Source organism: Temnothorax americanus, unplaced genomic scaffold (genome assembly GCF_048541705.1).
Source record: "Temnothorax americanus isolate GAGA-0224 unplaced genomic scaffold, ASM4854170v1 Scaffold44, whole genome shotgun sequence".
In the NCBI taxonomy this organism is placed as follows: domain Eukaryota; kingdom Metazoa; phylum Arthropoda; class Insecta; order Hymenoptera; family Formicidae; genus Temnothorax; species Temnothorax americanus.
Genome location: NW_027509591.1, coordinates 862,846 through 885,173, shown reverse-complemented (window position 1 = coordinate 885,173; position 22,328 = coordinate 862,846). Strand labels below are relative to the sequence as shown.

General features: G+C 39.3%; 2 protein-coding genes and 1 long non-coding RNA gene across 8 annotated transcripts; 2 read left to right on the top strand and 1 right to left on the bottom strand.

The window, feature by feature from the left end:
* The first annotated feature begins 2,070 nt into the window (after positions 1-2,070).
* Positions 2,071-6,885, top strand: LOC143903152 (uncharacterized). Its single transcript, XR_013258623.1, has 2 exons — positions 2,071-2,286; positions 6,587-6,885. It is a non-coding gene; the product is annotated as an uncharacterized LOC143903152 (long non-coding RNA).
* LOC143903150 (uncharacterized) lies at positions 3,052-17,010 on the bottom strand. Of its 3 annotated transcripts, none has more exons than XM_077416591.1 (12): positions 15,932-17,010; positions 15,719-15,876; positions 15,394-15,462; positions 15,251-15,310; positions 13,210-13,280; positions 12,953-13,091; positions 12,579-12,873; positions 11,013-11,115; positions 10,672-10,935; positions 7,356-7,677; positions 6,889-7,232; positions 3,052-6,815 (listed from the first exon to the last, which is right to left on the bottom strand). In XM_077416591.1, the coding sequence occupies exons 2-12, from the start codon at positions 15,741-15,743 to the stop codon at positions 6,573-6,575; spliced, it is 1,935 nt and encodes a 644-aa protein (XP_077272717.1). In that variant the 5' UTR covers positions 15,744-15,876; positions 15,932-17,010; the 3' UTR covers positions 3,052-6,572. The 3 variants fall into 3 exon arrangements, with proteins under 3 accessions (XP_077272717.1, XP_077272718.1, XP_077272719.1); XM_077416592.1 differs by having other exon boundaries at positions 15,989-17,010; XM_077416593.1 differs by lacking the exons at positions 13,210-13,280; positions 15,932-17,010 and having other exon boundaries at positions 15,719-15,738.
* Sgf11 (SAGA associated factor 11kDa) lies at positions 11,072-20,925 on the top strand. 4 transcript variants are annotated; one of them, XM_077416596.1, is made up of 3 exons: positions 11,072-11,093; positions 19,358-19,602; positions 19,741-20,925. In XM_077416596.1, the coding sequence occupies exons 2-3, from the start codon at positions 19,386-19,388 to the stop codon at positions 20,577-20,579; spliced, it is 1,056 nt and encodes a 351-aa protein (XP_077272722.1). In that variant the 5' UTR covers positions 11,072-11,093; positions 19,358-19,385; the 3' UTR covers positions 20,580-20,925. The 4 variants fall into 4 exon arrangements, with proteins under 4 accessions (XP_077272722.1, XP_077272723.1, XP_077272721.1 ...); XM_077416597.1 differs by lacking the exon at positions 11,072-11,093 and adding an exon at positions 18,420-18,898 and having other exon boundaries at positions 19,385-19,602; XM_077416595.1 differs by lacking the exon at positions 11,072-11,093 and adding an exon at positions 18,422-18,951.
* Positions 20,926-22,328: the final 1,403 nt, after the last annotated feature.

Genomic DNA, 22,328 nt, shown 5'->3' with positions numbered 1-22,328 from the left:
GTCGGCGAGTCCAAACGTTTTCTTTAAGAGCTACGCGATAGCCGCCCCGAGTCGGGAAAATCTGTTGCGCTGCGGCGATCCTCCGTACGAGGTGACGGCAAGGAGCCCTACGAGGAGACATCACACCGGTGAGGTTGCCCGCAGTAATTAATCGCGAAATGTAACGCCACGACGCCGCCCTCCGGTGCACGCTCTCGTCCGGAATAACGTTGTAATATCGCGGCGCGTGCGGTCCCTTGAGACCGCGTACCGAATGGCGATCGACAGCGAGAGCGAAGGGCCTCGGGATGGTATCGTGGCCGCGGAATTGAAGTAAAGACGCGATTGCGAGCCTCTGGAGATCGCGATAGATTCGTGGCGAAATCGGTTACTGCGCGTCCGTTTCGCATAATGTCCGCGCTCGTGGTTGTGCCTCGCGCCTTCCGTATTCCCGGCGTATCAGATAACCAAACATCGCTCTTGCGGAGTTTCGCATGCGTCGGCACACCATTCGCGTAATCGGCCGTGTAATCGCGTGTTATTATTGCTCGCGGTAATCCCGCACATGTTCCTCGCGTTTCTCCCAGTATTTCGCGTCGGAAAGGGAATGAAAGCCCTCGATCTTCCTCTTCTCGACGGGTCCTTCGACTTTATCGCGAGGGCAACGATACTTACGCAAATATCCGTATTTATATACAATTCAATTAGCTTAATCATCCGTCGACGAAACATATCGCTCGCGTTAAAACAGCCGCTTCGCGTAACTGCACCACGTTATGCAGTTATAGATAATTAACAAACTGAATAAAAATCTTAATTATTAATATCATTAGTTTATAATAATTAAGATTTTTATTCAGTTGTTATCATACTGTTCATCAGCTACGTTACCCTCTACTCTGATGCTAAAACTGAGTGGATATTTTTCTAATATAAAGACAGAATAAATTAGTTATATAAATCAATACTATATAAATTTAATATTTATTGCATTTGTGTTATAGAAGTTATTGTTTTACCCCATCAAGAATGGATCGATAGATCCTTGAAATAGTTTACATCATTCATTTACATTACAAGAAAACATTATTGAGGTGCAAGAGATGCAGTAAATTGCCAAGTCTAATAAAGTACCCGCGTCAATATATACTATGTATACTATATATGTATATATGTATATTATATATATATATATATATATATATATATATATATATATATATATATATATATATATATATATATATATATATATATAATATCTATCTAATTATTATGTGTATGTTTATAATTGTCTGATGACAAATAATAACAGTAGCACAATTGAGAATGTGAATTAGTATACATAGTATATATTGACGCGGGTACTTATTAGACTTGGCAATTTACTGCATCTCTTGCACCTCAATAATTTTTTTTCTTGTAATGTAAATGAATGATGTAAAACTATTTCAAAGGATCTATCGAATATATATATATATATATATATATATTATATATATATATTGTGACGTTGCGGCTCGCCGCATCGTCGCGGCGCCCCGCCGCCGTCACAAGACGCGGAATTTCGCGCCCAGGGACGGACCAGGGAGGCAACGGCGAGATCTCCAGGGGTCGTAATTAATTGCGTTTCCACATTCAGATAACGTTCTTTTTTTTGCAATGTAATACTCGCGGCACCTCACCTATACCCCGGCAAACCTTCGAGGGAGTACGTGGCGAGGAAAATCAAGGACGATCGATGACCCGGGAGGGGTGGCAAACGCGGAAGCAGCAGAGATCGCGGGCTGGCGAGAGCAGCGCGGCAGGCGGGCGGCACGTACGGCAGCGACGGACGAGGCCGCCGATAGCGGGGCCCCAAGAGCATGGGTGAACACCCGGCTTCAGCAAAGGATCTCTACAAGACATCGACCTACGGGGTGACTGATTACCGCCCCAGGGTCAAACCGGAGACACACCGGCGAGAACCGAATTCCGTCCGCTGCTAAGGACAGAATTGAGAAGTCGCACGGCGCCGAGGGACCGTTGCACGCCCCCGAAGGATCTCGTATCGACAGCGCTGCGCCGGGACACCGCGGGCTTGCAAGCTCGCGCCCGATTGGCTCGCGCGCCCCTCAGGAAGGGGTACCGTATCGATTCCGCAATCGAGCGGGTCTAGCGTTTTCACTCTCTGGTCGTCCGTCGGCGAGAATCGTTTTGTAAGATACGCGATAGCCACCCCGAGTCGGGTATTTCGATATTCGTCTGGAGGATCGAGGATCGTGGTGGAAGGCGACGGCGAGGAGCCCAGGAGGAGGCGTATTCCCGGTGAGGTTGCCCGTAAATCGCGATATGTAAAGCCACGACACCGCCCTCCGGTACACGCTCTCGCTCGGGATAACGTCTGTTAAGATTGAGTGTAATTTCGCGATCGATAACGAGAGCGAAGGGCCTCGGGATGGTATCGTGGCCGCGGAACCGTGGTACAAGCGTTGTGGCGAATCCCTGGAGATCGCGATAGGCGTTAATGAGTTCGGTATCGCGAGTATATTGCGTTGTCCTCGCGACCTTGGTGTACGGCCGCATACGGGCCGGTAGTTCGTCAATTGCGTACCGTTTCTTCGCGTCGGGAAATTCTGGTGTTCGAGCGTCGGTGTTAGCGTATCGATCGGTGTTCGGATCTCGTTATTACGGGCTGAGAATTGTGCTCTCGCGTTGAGAAACTTTGCGTCCGGTATTACTTGCGCTGCGTCCTATACTCGCGTTAATAAAGTACCGGCGTTCACACGCTTCGTGCGTTTAGATGTCAATTGCGTAGTTCTTCCTGGCGTTCCGGGGATATTAGAAGAGCACTTCGAGTCAAAGGTGGTGTGGCCTTCTCCACACCTGGCGCCCAACATTATTAGCGATATCGCGACTGGCTTGGTTAAATGACTCGGCGCCTTCCCGTTGCGCCCGAGCCGAATATCTCGCGTTAAGTTAAGACATTATTGCGACAGAGTTTTCGTACGGTCCCGGACGTGGTTTCCACGCAATCCAAGCGTGACGCACCATTATTTCGCGACATTTTGTGTTGAACCTCACTCTCGTGAGTGATATTAAGCGTCTTATTATTATTCACATTATTCATGTAATATTATTAATTGTTTGTGAGAATAGAACCTTCAGCGGGTTTATTAGAGACCCAATTAATACTCCGTGGGTGTCTCGCGTCCGCAGTAATATTAGTTCTGTTAAAGGAATCTCGACACCCCGCCACCGGCATTCTTGATTTAGTTATCGAAATTATCTTGTGTTTGATCGAAGCCGGATGGATAAACGTTGTTATTTTCCCGACAACCAGTACTCAATAAATATTATATTCTTTGTTATCTGACTGAGTATGAAATTAACGTGTCACCCCGCCGAGTGCCGTGCCGCCCTTCATTAACCCCGCCCGTGATTAGGTCAAGCTAGCCGATTCCCCGCACCTCCACACTTCGTTTCGCGTCTCGTTTAGGTTTTCGCGATTTCGTGGACGCGAAGGTACGCGTCTAACATTCGGAACATTTCGTGGAGTATCGGAGGTGCGAGGAAATCACTGGAGAGGCCAACCATCCCGCTCTCCTAAGTCCTTTTGATCCGGCTCACGCCCCGGAGCGGTCCGGGAGTGCAAAAAGTCGTGACAATATATATATATATATATATACGCACATGTGTGCATAAGAATATATGTAATTTATAAAAAACGGGTGCTTATCAGCCTTGATACGTTACTGCCTTCTGCTACGCGGACGGCCAGAAAGTATTTTCAGGTTCAGGCCGTATTGCTAAAGAATCCAAGACGCGGCAACGCCGCGCGGCGTTGCCGCGTCTATAGCATGTCTCTCCACCGTGCGTCCGTGTGAGCAATTCAGTGGTGTGTGTACGTGTACGGACATACACCACTTCATAGAACCTGAAATTAGTTGGTAACACTGAAACCGGAGTTTCGCGTTGTCACCACGCGAGGTCTCCAATATCAATTCGGCCTTTGCTTTTAGTTGACAGAGTTGACATTACAGACGTCGAGGAAGTTCGACCTTAGCTTTAGCATCCCCTTAAACATTAAAATTTCAAAACCTATATCCCGATTATATCTTTCGATTATAACTTTGTTAACTACAAGTATCTCTTTTTTGTTTTGTATACAATTCGCATAAATCTTGAAATATTCATGATTAAAGCCTTGTGTCCACGATGCTATAAATCAGTCCGAGATCTCAATTCAAGTTCTCGAATAGAAGTAGTTGTACTTCGATTACTCTAGATAGCGTTATAGTCGAAAAATATGGGGTCGAGAGCTGAGTATGAACCCAGGCCCGTGAAATATATATATATATATATATATATATATATATATATATAATTCTCTTTTTTCTCTATTTATTAAAAATTTATGAAAATTAAATACATTTCCGTTGTCTAACGTCACATTGACCATCATTGACTAGGTATTTATAAGGTAATGTTGGCAAAAAGTGGGCAAATTAGAAGCTTGCACATTGCTTCCTCATCATTACAGATCGCTACCATTGCTCTTATTTTATTTCGCTCATAAAGCTCCTCTTATGAGGAAGCTTGAATTTTATTTAATGCATAATTATTAGTATTTACTAGTTTGGCTTCCTCACATAAAGGAAGCTTTATGAGCAAAATAAAATAGGAGCAATGGTAGCGATCTGTAATGATGAGGAAATAATGTGCAAGTTTCTAATTTGCACACTTTTTCCATTTTAACCCTTAAATGCCACACCTCTCAAGAATCTCGTAAATGACATGAAGGGTCTAAAAGACCCCAGCATAAAAAATGTCTCCTTATTCATTGATTTTTTAATCTTTAGTTATGAAAATTTTTTTCAATGTTGTTTAAGGTCTAGAAAAAAGAATAAAATGCTTATATTGTTAAAATTTCAATTTCAAAATAGTATAAAAAATTAAGTAAACTGTGTACTGCTAAGGCTGCGGTCCACTTGATGCTACAAATGCTTCGAAGTATTCCTCTTCTCCTTTCTTTTAATGAAAAAAGAAGGAGAAGAAGAATGCTTCAAAGCATTTGTAGCGTTAAATGGACCGCAGCCTAAGTGTACACACTAGTAGTTCAATCACTCAACTATCATCAGAGGGAGCATAAGCTCCATTTTTGGCGGAAACATTTGAAAATATATAATTGTAAAGGGTCTGGCGTCCTCTGGACCCCGGGTGGCATTTAAGGGTTAAATTTAACCTTTTTGAAAAAGGGTCAGCTTAGTAAGGTCAGCACAATTAGGGTTTTACAATTGACGCAATGTCAAATCGATGTTGACTTTGGAAGTTCAGGCTACATGGTCCAAATATGGACTTCACATATGGACCTTTGATCGCGTATAAAGATGGATCAATCAAATCTTAAAATATTATATATGAAATAGAGGTAGAAAAGACTGAAAAATATAATAGAATTAGAAACAACCTGATATCTCAAAATTTGCGGAAGTTAGAGCTGTCACACATTTTTCAAAAAATTCAAAATTTTATAAAAAATAAACCCCTTTACCGATCATCGTCAAAATTCAATACCAACTTTCCTTCAATGATACTCTACATTTAAGAAAAAAATTAAGCCCGATATCTCAAAATTTGCGGAAGTTAGAACGGACATCAAATCCGCGCGCGCGCGCGCATTTTTTTAACGCAATTTTTCGACGTTTTAGAACACTGAACATATTGGCATCAAAAACTCAAAAAACAATATTTTCTTTGGTTTTTTCTACCCCTATTTCATATATAATTATTTTAAGGCTCCTGGGTAGTCACCGCGACCATATTGGATTCTTACTATCGAGGCGAGGAAAACACCTAATTTTAAGTTGCGGTATTTTCCGAAATAAAAAGACATTTCAATAAAAAATCACGACAGATCGTTTCAGCACACTTCAAAAATTGACCGGATACTATCCTTTTCCCTCGACAATAAACAGCCATAAAACGAAGTCTAAACATACGGAAAATAAGCCGTTTTTCGACTATCGAAAGGAGTGGTAAATGTTCCTTCCGCATATATATTTCTTGCAAATCTTATCATCCGGTCAATTTGACGAGTTTCACGAATACGTTAAACGTTAGAGCACAAGTACAGAGCAAATAATAAAGAAATATACCGCAACTTAAAATGAGGTTGTCAACATGTCACAAGACAGAATTCTCCATTGGAGAGAGTGAGAGGAAAGAGTTCTTATTTCTGCCGCGACGGTACGGCGCCACCGTCAACGCAGAGCTCTCGGCTCAGGGACCAGGAGCCTTAAATTTGATTGATTAGACCCAACTTTATACGCAATCAAAGGTTCATATACGAATTTTACGAAAACAAAGCCTCTATGAGGAAGAAAAAAGAAATTGAATCGATATGAACCTAGTAATTAATACAGAAAAATGGAACACGATGCATTTTTTCTGTATAAGATTTCTATTCGAGATATTCATCCGTGTTGCTTATGTCCACGATTCGAATTTTAGCAACTTTTTCTCGGATCGAGGATTTGGACCGATTTCTAGCATTGTGAACACAAAGCTTAAAGGAAAAGTATGATCGTCTTTTATGTAATGTCTTTTCGTTCCTAATCTCGGTTAGATATTTCCAAAACATGGAGAATGACATCGTCCACGGTTTTCGTCGTCAAGAGAGATTTCACTGTTTCATCGTTCACTGTGTCGATGACAACGGTGAACAGAAGCTTGACGTTTTGTCGTAGCCTCTCGGTGAACATTACATTGGCCTCCGATGTTATCGGCTCGTGTCCGCATCTTCTGATCACGGCTTCGAGGATGTCTTGTATCGGAGCTTCCGGCCAACCAAACAACTATCAATATTAAAATTAAATCAGTAACTAATGTAAAAGGCGATATAAAATAAAGTTAAATTAAATTAAATACCTGTAATGTTTCCTCGTCAATAAGTATCCTCAAGAGATCTATAATGGCCTTCAACAACTCATCGGTGGAGAGTCTTCTAGATTCGCCAGTTTTTGTTTTGGCAGCAGCGGCCGACGCAATGTTGTATAACTGCGTTTGCAAATGCTTCTTCTCGACCTCATTCATTACATCCTCCAACAATTCTCGATGTTTCGCGCGAATGTGCCGCATCAGACAATCTTGCCGGATGAACACTCGATTGCATTCAACGCACGACTGAGGAGGTTCGCGTCTGTGAGTGTTGAGATGAGCCTGCAGCGATGACTTCGCCGAAAAAGCTTTTGGACACTTATCGCATTTGAACGCTGAAAACAATGCAAAAAGGGATCCATACATAACACATATAACAAATAAAAAAAAAATAATGTAATTTATTTTAAAAATATTATATTCATTGCAATAATTTTCTTTAACATAAATGCGCATACGTTTGATGCCAGTGTGTAACAGCCTGTGTTTCACCAAGTCCTCCCTTCGTGTAAAACCCTTATCGCAGGCTTCACATGTGAATGGAATCGCTCCCTCGTGTACAAATTTCTTGTGAATATTCAAACGCGCCTTCCGATTAAACGCCTTGCCACATATATCGCAATAGAAACCATTCTCTCCGGTGTGATGGAACACATGTGCCCTTAATTGCGCTGCCTGTATAAACGATTTTCCACAATACTGACACACGTGTGGTTTCTCGCCCGTGTGCGTCCGTTGATGACGGTTTAGCGTTTCGCGAGCGGCAAATTTCCTTTGACACTGAAAACAATTCTTAGTACTAGTACTCGCATAAGAAGTGTATTTTATAAATGGCTCTTGTAAAGCAAAAATGTGTAATTTGTGCATTTTGAAATATCTTTAAGGTGATGCTGAAGCCGTATTTTTTGCCGTGACGTAGCGTCGTATTAATTTGACAGAATTAAAAATCCTTTTCCAGAATAGGGAATTTGCATAATTTTTTTTAAAAATTGCATTAAATAATTTGTATGTTCTTTTAATTGTCATTTTTTTGTAATTTTTTAACCCAAAATAAGCGAGAAAATAAATAATAAAATATTGCATTATTTGAAATGCCGAAAACGGTCCGGAAACGACTGAGTCTTCCCGAACGCCGTATGACGTCACACCGCATTAAAGTAATACTTCTAACCATTGAAACAATCATTTATTTTGAAAAATGAGTAAAGCAAAGACACATAAAACGTGTTTTGTACCTTTATGTAAAAGTACTGTTATTAAAACATCAGGTAAACTGTAAACTGTATAACATAAAATAGTTATTATGTACCTCAAGATAAAAACATGAGAATACAAATAGAATCTTCCCGTTTGACGCTGACATAACCTATAAAGCCCCTTGCACAATGCCAGGCAACAGGGAATAGGAACAGGGAATAGAAATCAGAAATCATGTATAAATGCAGAATAAACAGTGACACATGCAATAGACACAGAGTTTCCGTCACGTTGGAAATTATGTGCCTATTGCCTATTGCCAACCAATCATAGCATTCGAATTTTTTAGGTTGTAATTAACGATTTTTTGGTTATTTCCTGTTCCTATTGCCTGTTGCCTGGCATTGTGCAAGGGGCTTAACTCGCTGAGATAGAAAGAGAAGGGAGTATACTCGTGTGCACTCGGGTGACGTTTCCGAACGCAACCTAGCAGACGGAGAGTTGAGACTATTGCAATGTGACGTCATGCACTTGATGTCAGCCAATCAAAATCGTTTTCTCATAGCACAAAAAATTTCAAATATTATTAAAATTTAATTTCATTTGTGAATACCTATTTATTGATTAAAATTAAAAATTTTGTTGTAAATAAATTTATAATAATGTATATTTAAATTACAAACAAAAAAAAGTAATATTTTTTTCATGCAAATTCCCTATTGCAGTACATACATTAATGATTCAGGGGAACTCCAATTTTATATAGAAAACAAGAAAAAATTTTACGGAAGTACAGATTTCCTTATCTACTTTTATCCCAATATGATGTCTCGAGTTGCGGCGAGCTGTCAGCTCGTCACAAAATGTATTTCATATAAGAGATATACCATTGGTACGAACGCGAAAACAAGTTCCCCTGAATTGCACAACAATAAAAACATCGATAAACCTCCCAAATCAAGATTTGAAAGCGTAATATAAAAGTATGATGTCGGTGTGTATCGTGCGTATGTATGCGTGCAATATTAGGTGCTATCCTTGTCTATTAACCCAGTCGATAGAGACATTTAAATGGAATTAATTCCGGGAAGCGATTTTTTTTTTTTTTTTACTGTTTCGAAGGGTCATGAGTAGTCTAATCCCGGATATTTTCGGGATTCTAACCCTGGAACGTTAGTCGCCAATTTGATTAGAAGGGTGATTTTGTAAATATCTCGCTTATTTTCAACTTTAGAGTGAAAGTAGTAATCACAAACTTGTAGAAAATTTAATACTCTACAATTTTGATCCTTATTATTTTTCACCTAGGATCGATATTTTGGGTCTTAGACTCGAAAGTAGGGGTAAAATTCTTTATTTTTTGGAATTTACTTGGTATAATGAAAAACATCTTTTCCGCACCACCACGAGGGTAAAGTTTATGTGCGTTTACTCAAAAAATAAAAAAAAATTTCACCCCCCATTTTCGAGTCTAAGACCGATATTCATAGTCTTCAAGATCGTCTTAAGTAATGTCTTAAAAAGCTAATACGGCTCTGTGATTGGTTCATGACATCTTAAAATCGAACTTAAGACGGTCTTAAATAACTATGAATACCGGCCTAAGACCCAAAATATCGATCCTAGGTAAAAAATGATAAGAACCAAAATTGTAGAGTATTAAATTTTCTACAAGTTTGGTTATTACCACTTTCATTCTAAAGTTGAAAATAAGCGAGATATTTACAAAATCACTCTTCTAATCAAAATGGCGGCTAACGCTCCAGAGTTAGAATCCCGAAAATCCGGTTTTAGACTACCCATGACCCTCCGCAACAGTAAAAAAAAAAAATTGCTTCCCGGAATTAATACCATTTCAGCGGCTTTTTCGGGCTCTATCGACTGGGCTATATATCCTTGTCTATATATACAAGAACAGATATAGGTCGATAACATAGAAATGATAGAATTAAAAATGCTTCTACATAATTGCAGTACATACATCAATGATTCAGGGAAACTCCGATTTTATTTACAAAATGAGAAAAAATTACGGAATTACAGATTTCCTTACCTACTTTTATCCTAATATAGCGTCTCGAGTTTACAGCGATCGCTGTCAACTCATCACAAGATGTGCTTCATATAAAAGATATACCATTAATACGAACGTGAAAACGAGTTTCCCTGAATTGCACAACAAGAAAAACATCAATAAACCCTCCAAATCGAGAATTAGAAGTCTAATATAAGAGTACAGTGTGCAGTATGACGATTTGTGCGTGTGTAGGCGTGCAATATATAGGTGCTATCCTTGTTTATATCCTTGTCTACACAAGGACAGATATAAGTCAATAACATAGAAAATGGTAATTTTGTCGGTTATACAGACGACTCCAGCATCACCTTAATTGAATATAGTTTATGTGCCATTAAAAACTTACGGCAATATTTTTTCCATCCATAACGCTAGCTTGTAATATAAACGACGCGATAAAAATTAGTGTTATTTACTTAATTATCGTTCGAGAGAAACACGTAATATTAACAAGTTGCATAAATACACGTAAATGTGCCGTCTCGGTAAAAAATACTTACGTATTTACACTCAAACGGCTTTTCTCCGGTGTGTACACGACGATGCTTTTTCAGCGCAAGTGGCGACAGGAATGTCTTCGGACATAAATCGCATTGGACTGGTCGCTCTCCCGTGTGCATGCGTTCATGTACTAACAATTGTTGGTTCGTAAAGAATCCCTTCGGGCAATATTTACACTTCTTTTTTTGTCTCTGAGGCGTTCCTGCATGAGTACGCAAGTGTTCCCGTAGGTTATCTTTACGCGTAAAATCTTTCTTGCAAACCTACAACATTATTCATTCGATCATTATAAGTGAATCCTTAATATTTTAAAGAATCAATGGATAAATATTATACTTACTTGACAACTGAACGTATTAAGTATGTTACCGTGACAGCCAGATTGCATTATGTGCCGATTTAAGTGATAGCTCCGGGAGAAGTAAGTATCGCAAGGCTCACATCTAAAGTAGAAATATGTAAAAATAAAAATCGTAAAGTAATTAATAAAAAAAGCAAAATAAATAGAAAATGTGACAAACTATTATAAAGTCAAAATTTTATAGCGATATTTTTACATCAAGATAAAAATAACTTAAATCAATTTAGTGTTATATATCATATAACACTGGTCTACGAACTCATTTTCTGCTTCGGAAAAGAAATCAGCTAATCTTTACTAATTTGAGGACGCTGAATCCGAATTTAGTGAAAATTTTTAATTAGCTCTAGTTTCGATGATATAAAGAGTTGAAATCCCCAAAAACCTTTTTTGGCTATTTTTGATCGACTGTAACTTTTCAACAAAATATAATAAATAATTCGGAATTATCTCAAAAGAAAGCTTATATCTTCTATTTTATGAGAAAAAATTGAAATTTTTGCAAATGTAAAACTTGCATTCCTGGGGTGATTTTTAATCCTTTCGCAAAGAATGGCCACTATAGTGACCGCCCGCGAGACTGATTCTCTCTGTGTAGTAATCTCTGCTTGCCACAAATAAGTGCCCGACTCATTGTGTGTGTAACAACAATTATTTATCTCTTATTAAGTAAACTTTACAAAGATAATATTGTTTGATAAATAAAAGCAAATTCTGCGCCAACTCATCGCGGACTCTATCCGTCCGTATAATGGACACTTGCAACCCGTTTTTCCATATAGCGGTAATGTAGTGGCGGCCAGCTCCACCGTCGCGAAAGGGTTAATTTTATTTGCAGGTTTATGTACACTTGTCTACCTGTCTATATCAACTGCAATTTCCTAACCTTAACTAATAGTGTTAGCCATTCATGTCGTTCACGAGGCATTTTGACAAAACTAAAAAAAAAAAAAAAAAAATTGCCCATGCTACAACTTAAAACTTTTTCAAACTACCCCTAAAAATGAACCTCGTTATGGTTAGAAGTAGTAACCTATCAAGTGTCTAAATGAGATGTATACAAGTAAAATAAGCGATTTTTGAGGTCTCCGAATACAAATCTGATACTAAAATTGCAATGTCCATTAGGAAATTGCAATGGATATAGACAGGCAGACACGTGTACACAAACCCCTAAATACAATTAAAAATTACCCCAGGAATGCAAATATTATATTTGCAAAAAATTCAATTTTTTCATGATAAACTAGAAGATATGAGCTTTCTTTTGAAACGTTTCCGAGTTGTTTATCATGTTTTGTTGAGAAAGTACAGTCGATCAAAAAAGTGTCAAAAAAGCGTTTTTTCGGGTTTTAACCTCCTATCATCGAAACTAGAGCTAATTAATAATTTTCACTAACATATTCGGATTATGTGATCACAAATTAGTAAAGATAGCTAATTTCGTTTTCAAAGCATTTTTGTTGTAGACCATCAGTGTAATTAATTACGGCAATAATTGGGGAAACTATTTTATAAGTATTGCATGTGTACATATTTACATACTTAAAAATTTTGCGATCTCCATGTGTCGTATAGCGATGCTTATTCAAAGCTTTCTTGTCACGAAAGGAAGAACCGCATTCGTTACATGTGCATGAATCGCACTTCCAATGTATGACTATAACATGTCTTTCCAGAGACGCCCTTTTCTTGAAACTGAAATCGCAATTTGAACACTTATATTCTCCGCCGCTATGTGCCGTCTTTAAGTCTTCCGCGCAGCAATGACACTGCGTTTCGGGCACGGGCTTGATGACAGGTTTTTCATTATTGTTTTTTTGACCCTTAGAATCCGAATCTAGGAATACAGTCAGACTGTGAAATTCTCTGTAACATGAGCATGAACAGACACTCTTGTTCAATACATAGCCACATACCTTCAGCACTTAAATTTACTAGAGGATCATCCTCATCTTCATCCTCTTCTTCTGAATCATAACTGGTTATATTATCAAGTCCCATGATATTAGTCGAGTCATCTTCCTCTCTGCACATGTCTACATGTTTCTGCAACATCTATCTCAGAATTATAAGAAATAGAAATCATTAATAGAAACGAAAACCATGAGAGCGAGATGGATATGTATAAAACTTAAACTCAAAAAAGAACAAGAAAAATAAAATTACAACTTACATCCTTTGACTGAAAAACACGGTGACATGTCACACATTGATAATCAGTTATAATTGAAATAACCAAATCATCTGTTAACAAAATAAAATAAACGATAATACAGCAAACCATAGATATATTATATATAGATAAAGCATTATCTTGCTTTTGCCTATGCTAATTGTAAAATAAGTAGGACAAGGAAGTATATTTTCATTCTTCGCGGATGCACAGTTGTACATTTGTCCTAGCGGCCGTTCGTTCTGCGCAGTCCTTGCTATGGTCGCCAGGAGAATGCACGAGATATAAAAATATATATCCTCTCTATCAAAATTATCTTGAGTTATTGTTATCTTAACAAGCGGAGGACCTCTACAAGCTGGGACAATGCTTTATCTATACATATCTATGTGACGAACAAAACAAAATAATAAAGTAAAGCATCAAAATTATACTATTATATATAAACTTGCAAGCGTTGCGAATATATTTAAAAACATACACACAAGGACTGTGTTCGCTTTGGATACTTTTGTACTGAAAGTATTATTCTATCTTTCTTCAACATATAATGAGCAATAAAGATACATCACGTAAGCGTCCAAAGCAAACGCAGCTAAGATGTTAAAATCTAATTTTAAAAATTACGCAATTGTAAAAATTTAATAACAAAGATATCTTATCAAGATATACAAAATATTTGCTAAGTAAATACAAAAATTGAAGAGAATATTCCACAGCTTATTTTGAAAAGAAGAGGTCCCATAAATATATGCCCTAAACTACTTCGTTTTCAAAATACAGGGTGTCAGTTGTGAAAAATAATATGAAAATTTCGAAAATCTGGAAAACCTTTAAAGATATTTTATTCAAAATTAGTATACTTACATGTGGTATTAAGAACCATTTTTCAGTACTGATAAAACATTTTCAGATCCACCAGGGGCATACGTATGGGTAATCATATTAAGTCTTTTTAATGAGAAAATGGTACGTCAATGTTTTTTTTTAAATTTAACAATTTTTTGAAATTCCCGAACCGAAACTACAAAAATTGCCTCTAATTTTTTTTTAAATAATGCACCGCTTTCGAGATAAGGTAAAAAATTGATATTAAAAGCTGTAAATACAATCATGTGTATCAATACTGGTCAATATTGATGCTGGAAAATGGTTTTTAATACATGTGCGCATACCAAAGAACCTCGGTCATTTTATTAAGGTGTTTTGGGTCATGAACGCACATACTTGACTTCTATATGCATTTGTAAAGGAGGTTGACAGAAATAATAACAGTCTCAAGTCTTATAGGGAAAGATACTTTCTAGGATGTGAATTTAGCATATTACTATATGTAATATTAGCTAATTGGCACTAAAACTTTACATTATTTAACTTAAATATTATATCACTAATTTTATATCAAATAATATATATTTTATGATATCGTCCAGACTTCTTTGCGCCCAGGACACTTTGACGTTGATAAATGGCGACGAACAAACTATTGGTTTGTTCGGCTAAGACTCAGGCCTGCGGCTGGATTTCACTTTTTGGCAGAAAGAAAAAAAAACATTTACTCTTAAACGTAAGAATCAAACTACCGTCAAAGCATATTGAAGATATTTTTATATCATTTTCTGTCAGTGAAGGTGATAATGAATAGGTATTAAGACTAGTAATTAAACCGGCCATAATTTTTTCCACCCACCGTCCCAGAACTTGAAACTTATTTTTTTAATAATGTACACAATAATACCTACAAAATGGAATATGATTTAATGTTGTGCGCCAATAACTCATTTTGAGCGAGGTTCTTTAAATAATATCTTTAAACATTTCCCAGAATTTCAAAATATTCTCATTTTTTTCACAATTTTAACACCCTTTTAAAAACAAAGCAATTTAAGACATATGTTTATAGGACCTTTTCTTCCTAAAATAAGTCATGGAATATACCGTTCAATTTTTTTTACTTATTTAGGAAACACCTTGTATATCATACAATGGTATATAAGTTTTGAGAAATCTTTAATATACATAAGTACAAAATATAAATTACCTTTCTCATTATCAGTAGATGTTCTACTGGCCACTACTATAGGTTGTGAGATGTCCCCATCTGCAAAAAAATAGAATATTCATATCGTTTTAAATTAGAATCATCATAGTATTAAATATTTTACTCCTGAATGATCAAATTACCAAATAAGATCTCTGTGGTTCCATCCTCAATTAGTACATTATCAGTATACTCCTCAATTTTTAGGATCTCTGCAAGAAGATTCGTTTTCAAATACAGGGTGTTACAGTTGTAGAAAAAAAATCTCAAATCACTTATAAGAGAAGAATATTTCTAAATATAAATTATACATATAAAACTATTACTGTATTAATAAATTATCTCTACTGACGTGTATTAAATCGAATAAAATTGACTCTACAATATTTTACGTGTTCTTAACTTCTATATTTCAGACACACAACTGCCCTACTCTTGTAAAGAGGAGCCTAAACCAACTTTACTCACCTATCTTCTCTGCCGCCTCTGCCATTGCGTCACGTACTGTTTTCTATTTCCAGGACGTTTCCTTAATTATCTATACAAAAGAGAGGTTGGTCTTCTCTCTGGACAGACCACGATTTTCCTTACTTGCTGCTTCCGTTCCGCATTAGGACATCTGCAAACTATACGCAATGTCCTGAATTTCAGTCGCTCGCACCTAGTAGGCGATGAACCTACCAGAAGAGTGCAAAAAGGACAATCTCCGAAAGATCCACGCAGACATGTACCATGTACCTGGGGAAGAAAAAGTGAGCAAGTACGTTTGCCCCTGAAGGAACAAGCCCTTTCATCAGTCCCGATGCCACACAAAATGGCCTACGTCAAGGGGCGCGTCGTCGTCGTCTTTCACGCGTCTGCCATACTCCGTACTTTCTCTTTCTCTCTCCTTTTGTTCTTTTTCAAGCGATCTCGTCCGCGTCACACCACTGCTAAAGATGACGCGGGACAATCTTTGTTGATGAAAATCAAACGTTAATAAAGCTCAATCGCGGTTGAAGCAAAGAACTGACGACGCGCAACAAGCAAAGCAACAATTTGTTGCTTTCAGTTGCTTTTGGTCTGTTCGTTCGCTATTCCGCTATTGGGTCGCAGGTCGCGCACGCGACTTCGACTTCAGTGCCTTCAGTGGTGCTCAAGCTCAAATCTGTCCTTCGACTCTAGTCCACTAGTACTTCCGAGAGAAACGGGGTGCATTCGTTTTCTAGTTTCACCCGGTTCTACAATACGTCGCAAACGATGGCAACTGCTAATTGAAAAGTGTTATTCCACGTTGCTCTTGTCAATTGCGGTTGTCAAAAGAGAGTTGTCAAACTTTTAACTTTTTTGGCGACATAACTGGCAGTCGGCAATAATAGCGTTTTTCATTGACAGAACTGGTGCGCACTCAGTGCACATTAAAGCCGTTACTGATTTAATCGCTAATATTTAAAGTAAAATGCAAATATTTCGACTGATAAAATACCCAGTACATATTTTACCAATAGTGCAATAAAGAAGGTAAATCTGAAGAATAATGGCCTCCTCACCGATTTCGATCAACTTGGGCTTAATCAACGCGTTTTTGCACGAAACGACCGAATGGCAAAAAAAGTGTCGCTCTGCCCCGCGAAGCGAGATATTAACGGTTAAAGTTGACAGGAATTAGAGTATGATTCCTGTCATACCGACAAGATACAGCAACACTGTATGTTGCCCTGCGGCCATTGGGGTCGCACGCGCATGTAAAACTGCGCCAATTTTAAATGAATTATTCGTGCAGAATAACCAAGCATCTTGATTCAAGCAATTAGGTCTCACGCTGGGAGTTTCATTAGTTTAATTATGCGTGGGAAGCACACACACACACACACACACACACACACACACACACACACGGGGAGTGCGAGGGGGGGCCTTCGGCTCTTCCCTCCCCCGCACCCACCCTGCCGGTTAGTCCAGTCAAATTAGACAAAAAAAAGGCTTTTGCTCGGAAGTGAAGCGGTATCAATGAAACCTCCCAGATAACAAAATGCCCGCAAAGTGAGCTCACGACGCGTGCACGTCGTGCAAATAATTTGCACGGCGTGCACTCATGGTGCTACCTTCTATACGCGCACGTATATGCCAAAATCGACAAATATTGATTTTAAGTTAGGGTCTTCAGAAAATGAATTGTAGGGCTTTAAAAGAGCTACAAAATGAGGCGTTAGTAAATCATGTACGGTCAAAATTCGCCGAGTTATTGCAAAAAAACAAAATTTTTCATTTCCCCTCCCCCCCTTAAAAACCCATCGGTCCGATTAGCCCGACAACTCAGAAATAAGCTCTTCTACATCCCCCCAACAACCCTAAAAAGGTTTCATTGATACCGCTTCACTTCCGAGCAAAAACCTTTTTTTTGTCTAATTTGACTGGACTAGGTAGGCAGCGTTGACTTCTCTTTACAACTTAAAGTACATTCTAAGTTGTAAAGCGAAATTATAAAGCACATGCATGGAGGGGTGCAAGGGGGCTTAAATGCGTGAGCGCACGTGAACAGGAAGGCTTTTCTCCCCTGCACCCCCCCCCCCATGCATGTACTTTATAATTTCGCTTTACAACTTAACATGTACTTTATGTTGTAAAGCGAGGTCCACGCTGCCTACCGGCGAGGTGGGTGCGGAAGAGGGGGGGCCGAAGGCCCCCTCCCTCGCACCCCCCCCGTGTGTGTGTGTGTGTGTGTGTGTGTGTGTGTGTGTGTGCTTCCCACACATAAAGGCCCCTAAGGGCCTTGGCACATAGAAAAACTTATGCAGTTAAACTTAAGCAGTAAGAAATTAACGGTATGGATTCGCTACCGCTTAGGGCCGTGCCTTAAGTTCTTAATTGTGATTGGCTGATTTGCTTACTGCTTGAGTTTTACTGCTTAAGTTTTTCTATGTGCCACGGCCTTAAGCGGTAGCGAATCCATACCGTTGATTTCTTACTGCTTAAGTTTAACTGCTTAAGTTTTTCTATGTGCCAAGGCCTTAAGTGTACTTCGAGGTGTACTTTAAACTGCATTTTAACTCCGTTTTTTATTTATTATATAAATTTTAAGAGCCGCGAAGTGGAAAATCTGGCTTTGTATGTACCGGGTTGCGGCTGATCTTACTGATGAAAACGAGCATAAGTTTAATGAGATTCGTTAATTAATTTGGCTAAAATTTGGGAATAGTTATTTGTAGTTCACGGCTCACATACTACGTTACGCGAGCGTTACTTCTGGGTTGCGTTCCAAAATTCACTCTTACTACGTTTACGCGAGCGTCACTTCTGTAGTAACTTACGATAATTCCTTCGCGTAAACGGGATTTTCTTTCGCGTAAACGGGATTTTGTAGTAACTTACGATAATTTACTCCGCGTAAACGGGTGAATTATCGTAAGTTACTACAGAAGTAACGCTCGCGTAAACGTAGTAAATGAGAAAAAATATATATATACACTCCTCCGCCAAAAACACGTGATGACCGGACGCGCATGTCGTCGCGCGTCGCGCAGGTGTCGTCTGTGATCAAGACCGAGCGGATATCTGAAATCTGAATATTGGTGTCGGGTATCCGCGGTGACCGCAATCCGCAATTTTTCTTCGCGGAAAACCGAAAAAACGAAGAATGTCCTCGCTTGCTCTCGTTTCGCTCTGAAGGTACTCACCTGGATTACTCTAACTCGTCGATTCGTTGTTGCTTGCCTTTTTAGGTTAGAGCCCCTGTCTATGCTACACCGGGTGTCCCGCAAGTGTCATCAAGTATTTTAATGATATTTTGTGCGACCGACGCTTCGACGAGTTTCCACAGCAATCTTTCTGCGGGAAGAATTAATTTAATTCCTTAATTATTATTAACTACTAAGTTTAGAGTAAAATTTATCTGTAAATTTATCTATCATGTTTGAATTTTATATATTCAAATTAAAAAAATAGACTTTGAATGTACGATTGTTTAAAAACCCATGAATTTGCTATTAATCTTCATAAATACCAATACTCCTAATAAATATCAATACTCCTAATTTACTTTGATGAATAATCGGACTGTTTTGGTTAAATTGATACCTTGATTAATCAATTGCTAATTGTCTACATTTGTCTATATTTTGAATCTAGATAGAAATAAATTAATCCTCAAACCAGGATGTCCGTAACTGAAGAGAGGATCCAGGAGCTGAACATGCGTTTCATGGATTTTATGAGCAAGCCGGAGAACGTCGAAGCAGCTACAAAGGAGATTTACGAGGATTTGTTAGACGAGGTTCTGATGGGTTTCGTTTTCGATGTGCACCGCACAACTAAGACTGGCAGTTTCGATATCGAAGAAGGCATTCCCGATGACAGGTCTTATGCTATTGTCGGTACGTGGAAACGTAACAAACTTTCGGCAATTTAAGGAGAGTTTTATTCGATTGCAGCAATTGAGAGAAGATGGGTTGTTTATAATTCTACAGACAGGGAAGGAATTTTTTGAAAATTTCTTTTGTTCTCTGTTTTAGATTCGCCTGGCTTAGACGTGTTCGGACAGCACCCAATGAAGAAATCTCAGGAATGCAATTGTCCGAATTGCGAACGTGGTGTGGCGGCCTGCAGATTTGCTACTCATCTGGCAAAATGTATGGGCATGGGTAGAAACAGCTCACGTATCGCATCGCTTCGCATCGCAAACAACTCCAAGGACATGAACAACTACGGTGGTGTGTTGAGCGACGACGATGACGACGTTGACTGGAGCCTGACCAACGACGGCGGCAATAAGCGCAAACGTCCTCGCAAGGACCGCAACGGTGTAAACAAGCGTTCGAGCAAGCAGCAGAAGCAACAGGGCAGTGCCGGCGCCAGCGCCGGCAGTAGCGGCTCACAGAGGAACGGCGAGAACGCCGTTATCGGCGGCGGCGGCGGCGGTGAACATAACGTGCACAGCAGCAACGAGAGCTCGCCGTCGAACTACGAGAACATGTCGCTTGTGGACAAACGGGCGTTGCTTACGCAGATCTGCGGCGTCGTGTCCGAACACACGAAAAAGTTGTGCACTAGATCGGTACGCTGTCCTCAACACACCGACGAACAGCGTAGGGAGATACGCGCCAATCTAGAGTCCAACGGCCAGGACAATCTGCATGTCGACGTAGACACGTATGAGGAAAACGACGGTCAGAATCTGCGGGACACGCTAACGAGGTGGGATCGGGAAGGTTCGAGCCACTCCAGTCCAGCCGACTCTGCCTCGACCACGTCAACCTCGTCGATCAGCCGGAAACGGGAGACCAAATCCAAGGGCAAGGGGAAGGCCTCGTCGAAACGCGATCGCGGTTCCCCGATCTCGCAAGGAGACTGAGAGAGGGAGGGTCGATCTAGGACTGTTTCTCGCTCTGGGAGTGTTCTTCGGTCCAGGCTCACTCTTCGGCGGCAGAGAAATGTTGTACGATAATGTTCCTACGAATTGTATATAGATTGAAGGGAGATCATTTCTTTCGGATGATTGCAAAGCTTGCGTAATACTTAATTCTAAATATTGCCCACGGCGTCCTTTTGTAATTATTATTTTTCAGAAAATAAATAGCAACGAATTGCAGAAAAAAATGTGAGTGAAATACTGTCTTCGACCTGAATATCTTACTTGATCTTTCAGATATCGTAAAACTTGCTATATTTCTAGTTTTCATAAAATTATGTTGTTTGACGCACAAATATTTTCTTGCTCACGTTTTTTTTTTTAATTTTTGCAATTCCAATAATTATAGAAATAATTTCCATGGAACATGTTTGGAAGGGGAGGGTAGGGGCGGAAAAATCGCGAAAATAAAAGAGACACTGTATATCTCGCGATCTCTCCGTAGACAGGCGAAAAGTAGAGTGAAATTGTAAAACCAAAAATTACAAGCTTTCCCTCCCCAGCCAAACGTCCTTTTAATTTTTTTAGCATCGTTTCATCCGTGTTATGTCTGATCGCAGCTGGCGGCTGGCCATATATGTAAGAGCGCTTCGCGCGCTCATGTGTAAAAGTACGCGTTCATGGTATAAAACTATATAAAGATTAATTCAATGTGATCTCGAGGAAGAGGCGCGTTAATACAATTGAATAAGAATGCTGAAGATCTAGTACTTACTACGTGTTTACGCGAGCGTTACTTCTGTAGTATCTTACGATAATTCCTTCGCGTAAACGGGATTTTCCTTCGCGTAAACGGGATTTTGTAGTAACTTACGATAATTCCTTCGCGTAAACGGAATTTTTCTTCGTGTAAACAGGATTTTGTAGTAACTTGCGATAATTTACTCCGCGTAAACGAGTGATATATCGTAAGTTACTACAGAAGTAACGCTCGCGTAAACGTATTATATACATACGTTTACGCGAGCGTTACTTCTGTATACTACGTTTACGCGAGCGTTACTTCTGTAGTAACTTACGATAATTCGTTCGCGTAAACGGGATTTTCCTTCGCGTAAATGGGATTTTGTAGTAACTTACGATAATTTACGCCGCGTAAACGGGTAAATTATCGTAAGTTACTACAGAAGTAACGCTCGCGTAAACGTAGTAGTAGTAACTTACGATAATTCCTTCGCGTACACGGGATTTTCCTTCACGTAAACGGGATTTTGTAGTAACTTGCGATAATTTACTCCGCGTAAACGAGTGATATATCGTAAGTTACTACAGAAGTAACGCTCGCGTAAACGTAGTAATAGTAACAGAAAATAATCCCGTTTGCCAAATTACTCTATCACATCACAATTTTGAGATATTTGCAGTTAAAGTTGCAAAAATGGGCTTTTAGTGTATTTTGGCATATTATAATTATCGATAATTACTATGTTTACGCGAGCGTTACTTCTGTAGTAACTTACGATATATCACTCGTTTACGCGGAGTAAATTATCGCAAGTTACTACAAAATCCCGTTTACGCGAAGGAATTATCGTAAGTTACTACAGAAGTAAAGCTCGCGTAAACAGTATGTGACAGCAGAGAGAAACCTGAGAGAGGCCATCCCGGCCTTTACCGTGTGTTGCATTTTTCGACGCCGACGCGCCGCCTGAGAGAGTGCGCCTCAACTACGTCGTTTCGCTCGGTAACTGC

Excerpts from the sequence above, each read along its gene's own strand:
- LOC143903150 (XM_077416591.1), bottom strand. The coding sequence starts at position 15,743 with ATGGCAGAGGCGGCAGAGAAGATAG. Across the intron at positions 15,311-15,393 it reads AACCACAGAGATCTTATTTG|ATGGGGACATCTCACAACCT; the intron begins GTAATTTGATCA and ends ATTTTTTTGCAG. Across the intron at positions 7,678-10,671 it reads AGCCGTTTGAGTGTAAATAC|TGTCAAAGGAAATTTGCCGC; the intron begins GTAAGTATTTTT and ends AATTGTTTTCAG.
- Sgf11 (XM_077416596.1), top strand. The coding sequence starts at position 19,386 with ATGTCCGTAACTGAAGAGAGGATCCAGGAGCTGAACATGCGTTTCATG. Across the intron at positions 19,603-19,740 it reads CAGGTCTTATGCTATTGTCG|ATTCGCCTGGCTTAGACGTG; the intron begins GTACGTGGAAAC and ends TCTCTGTTTTAG.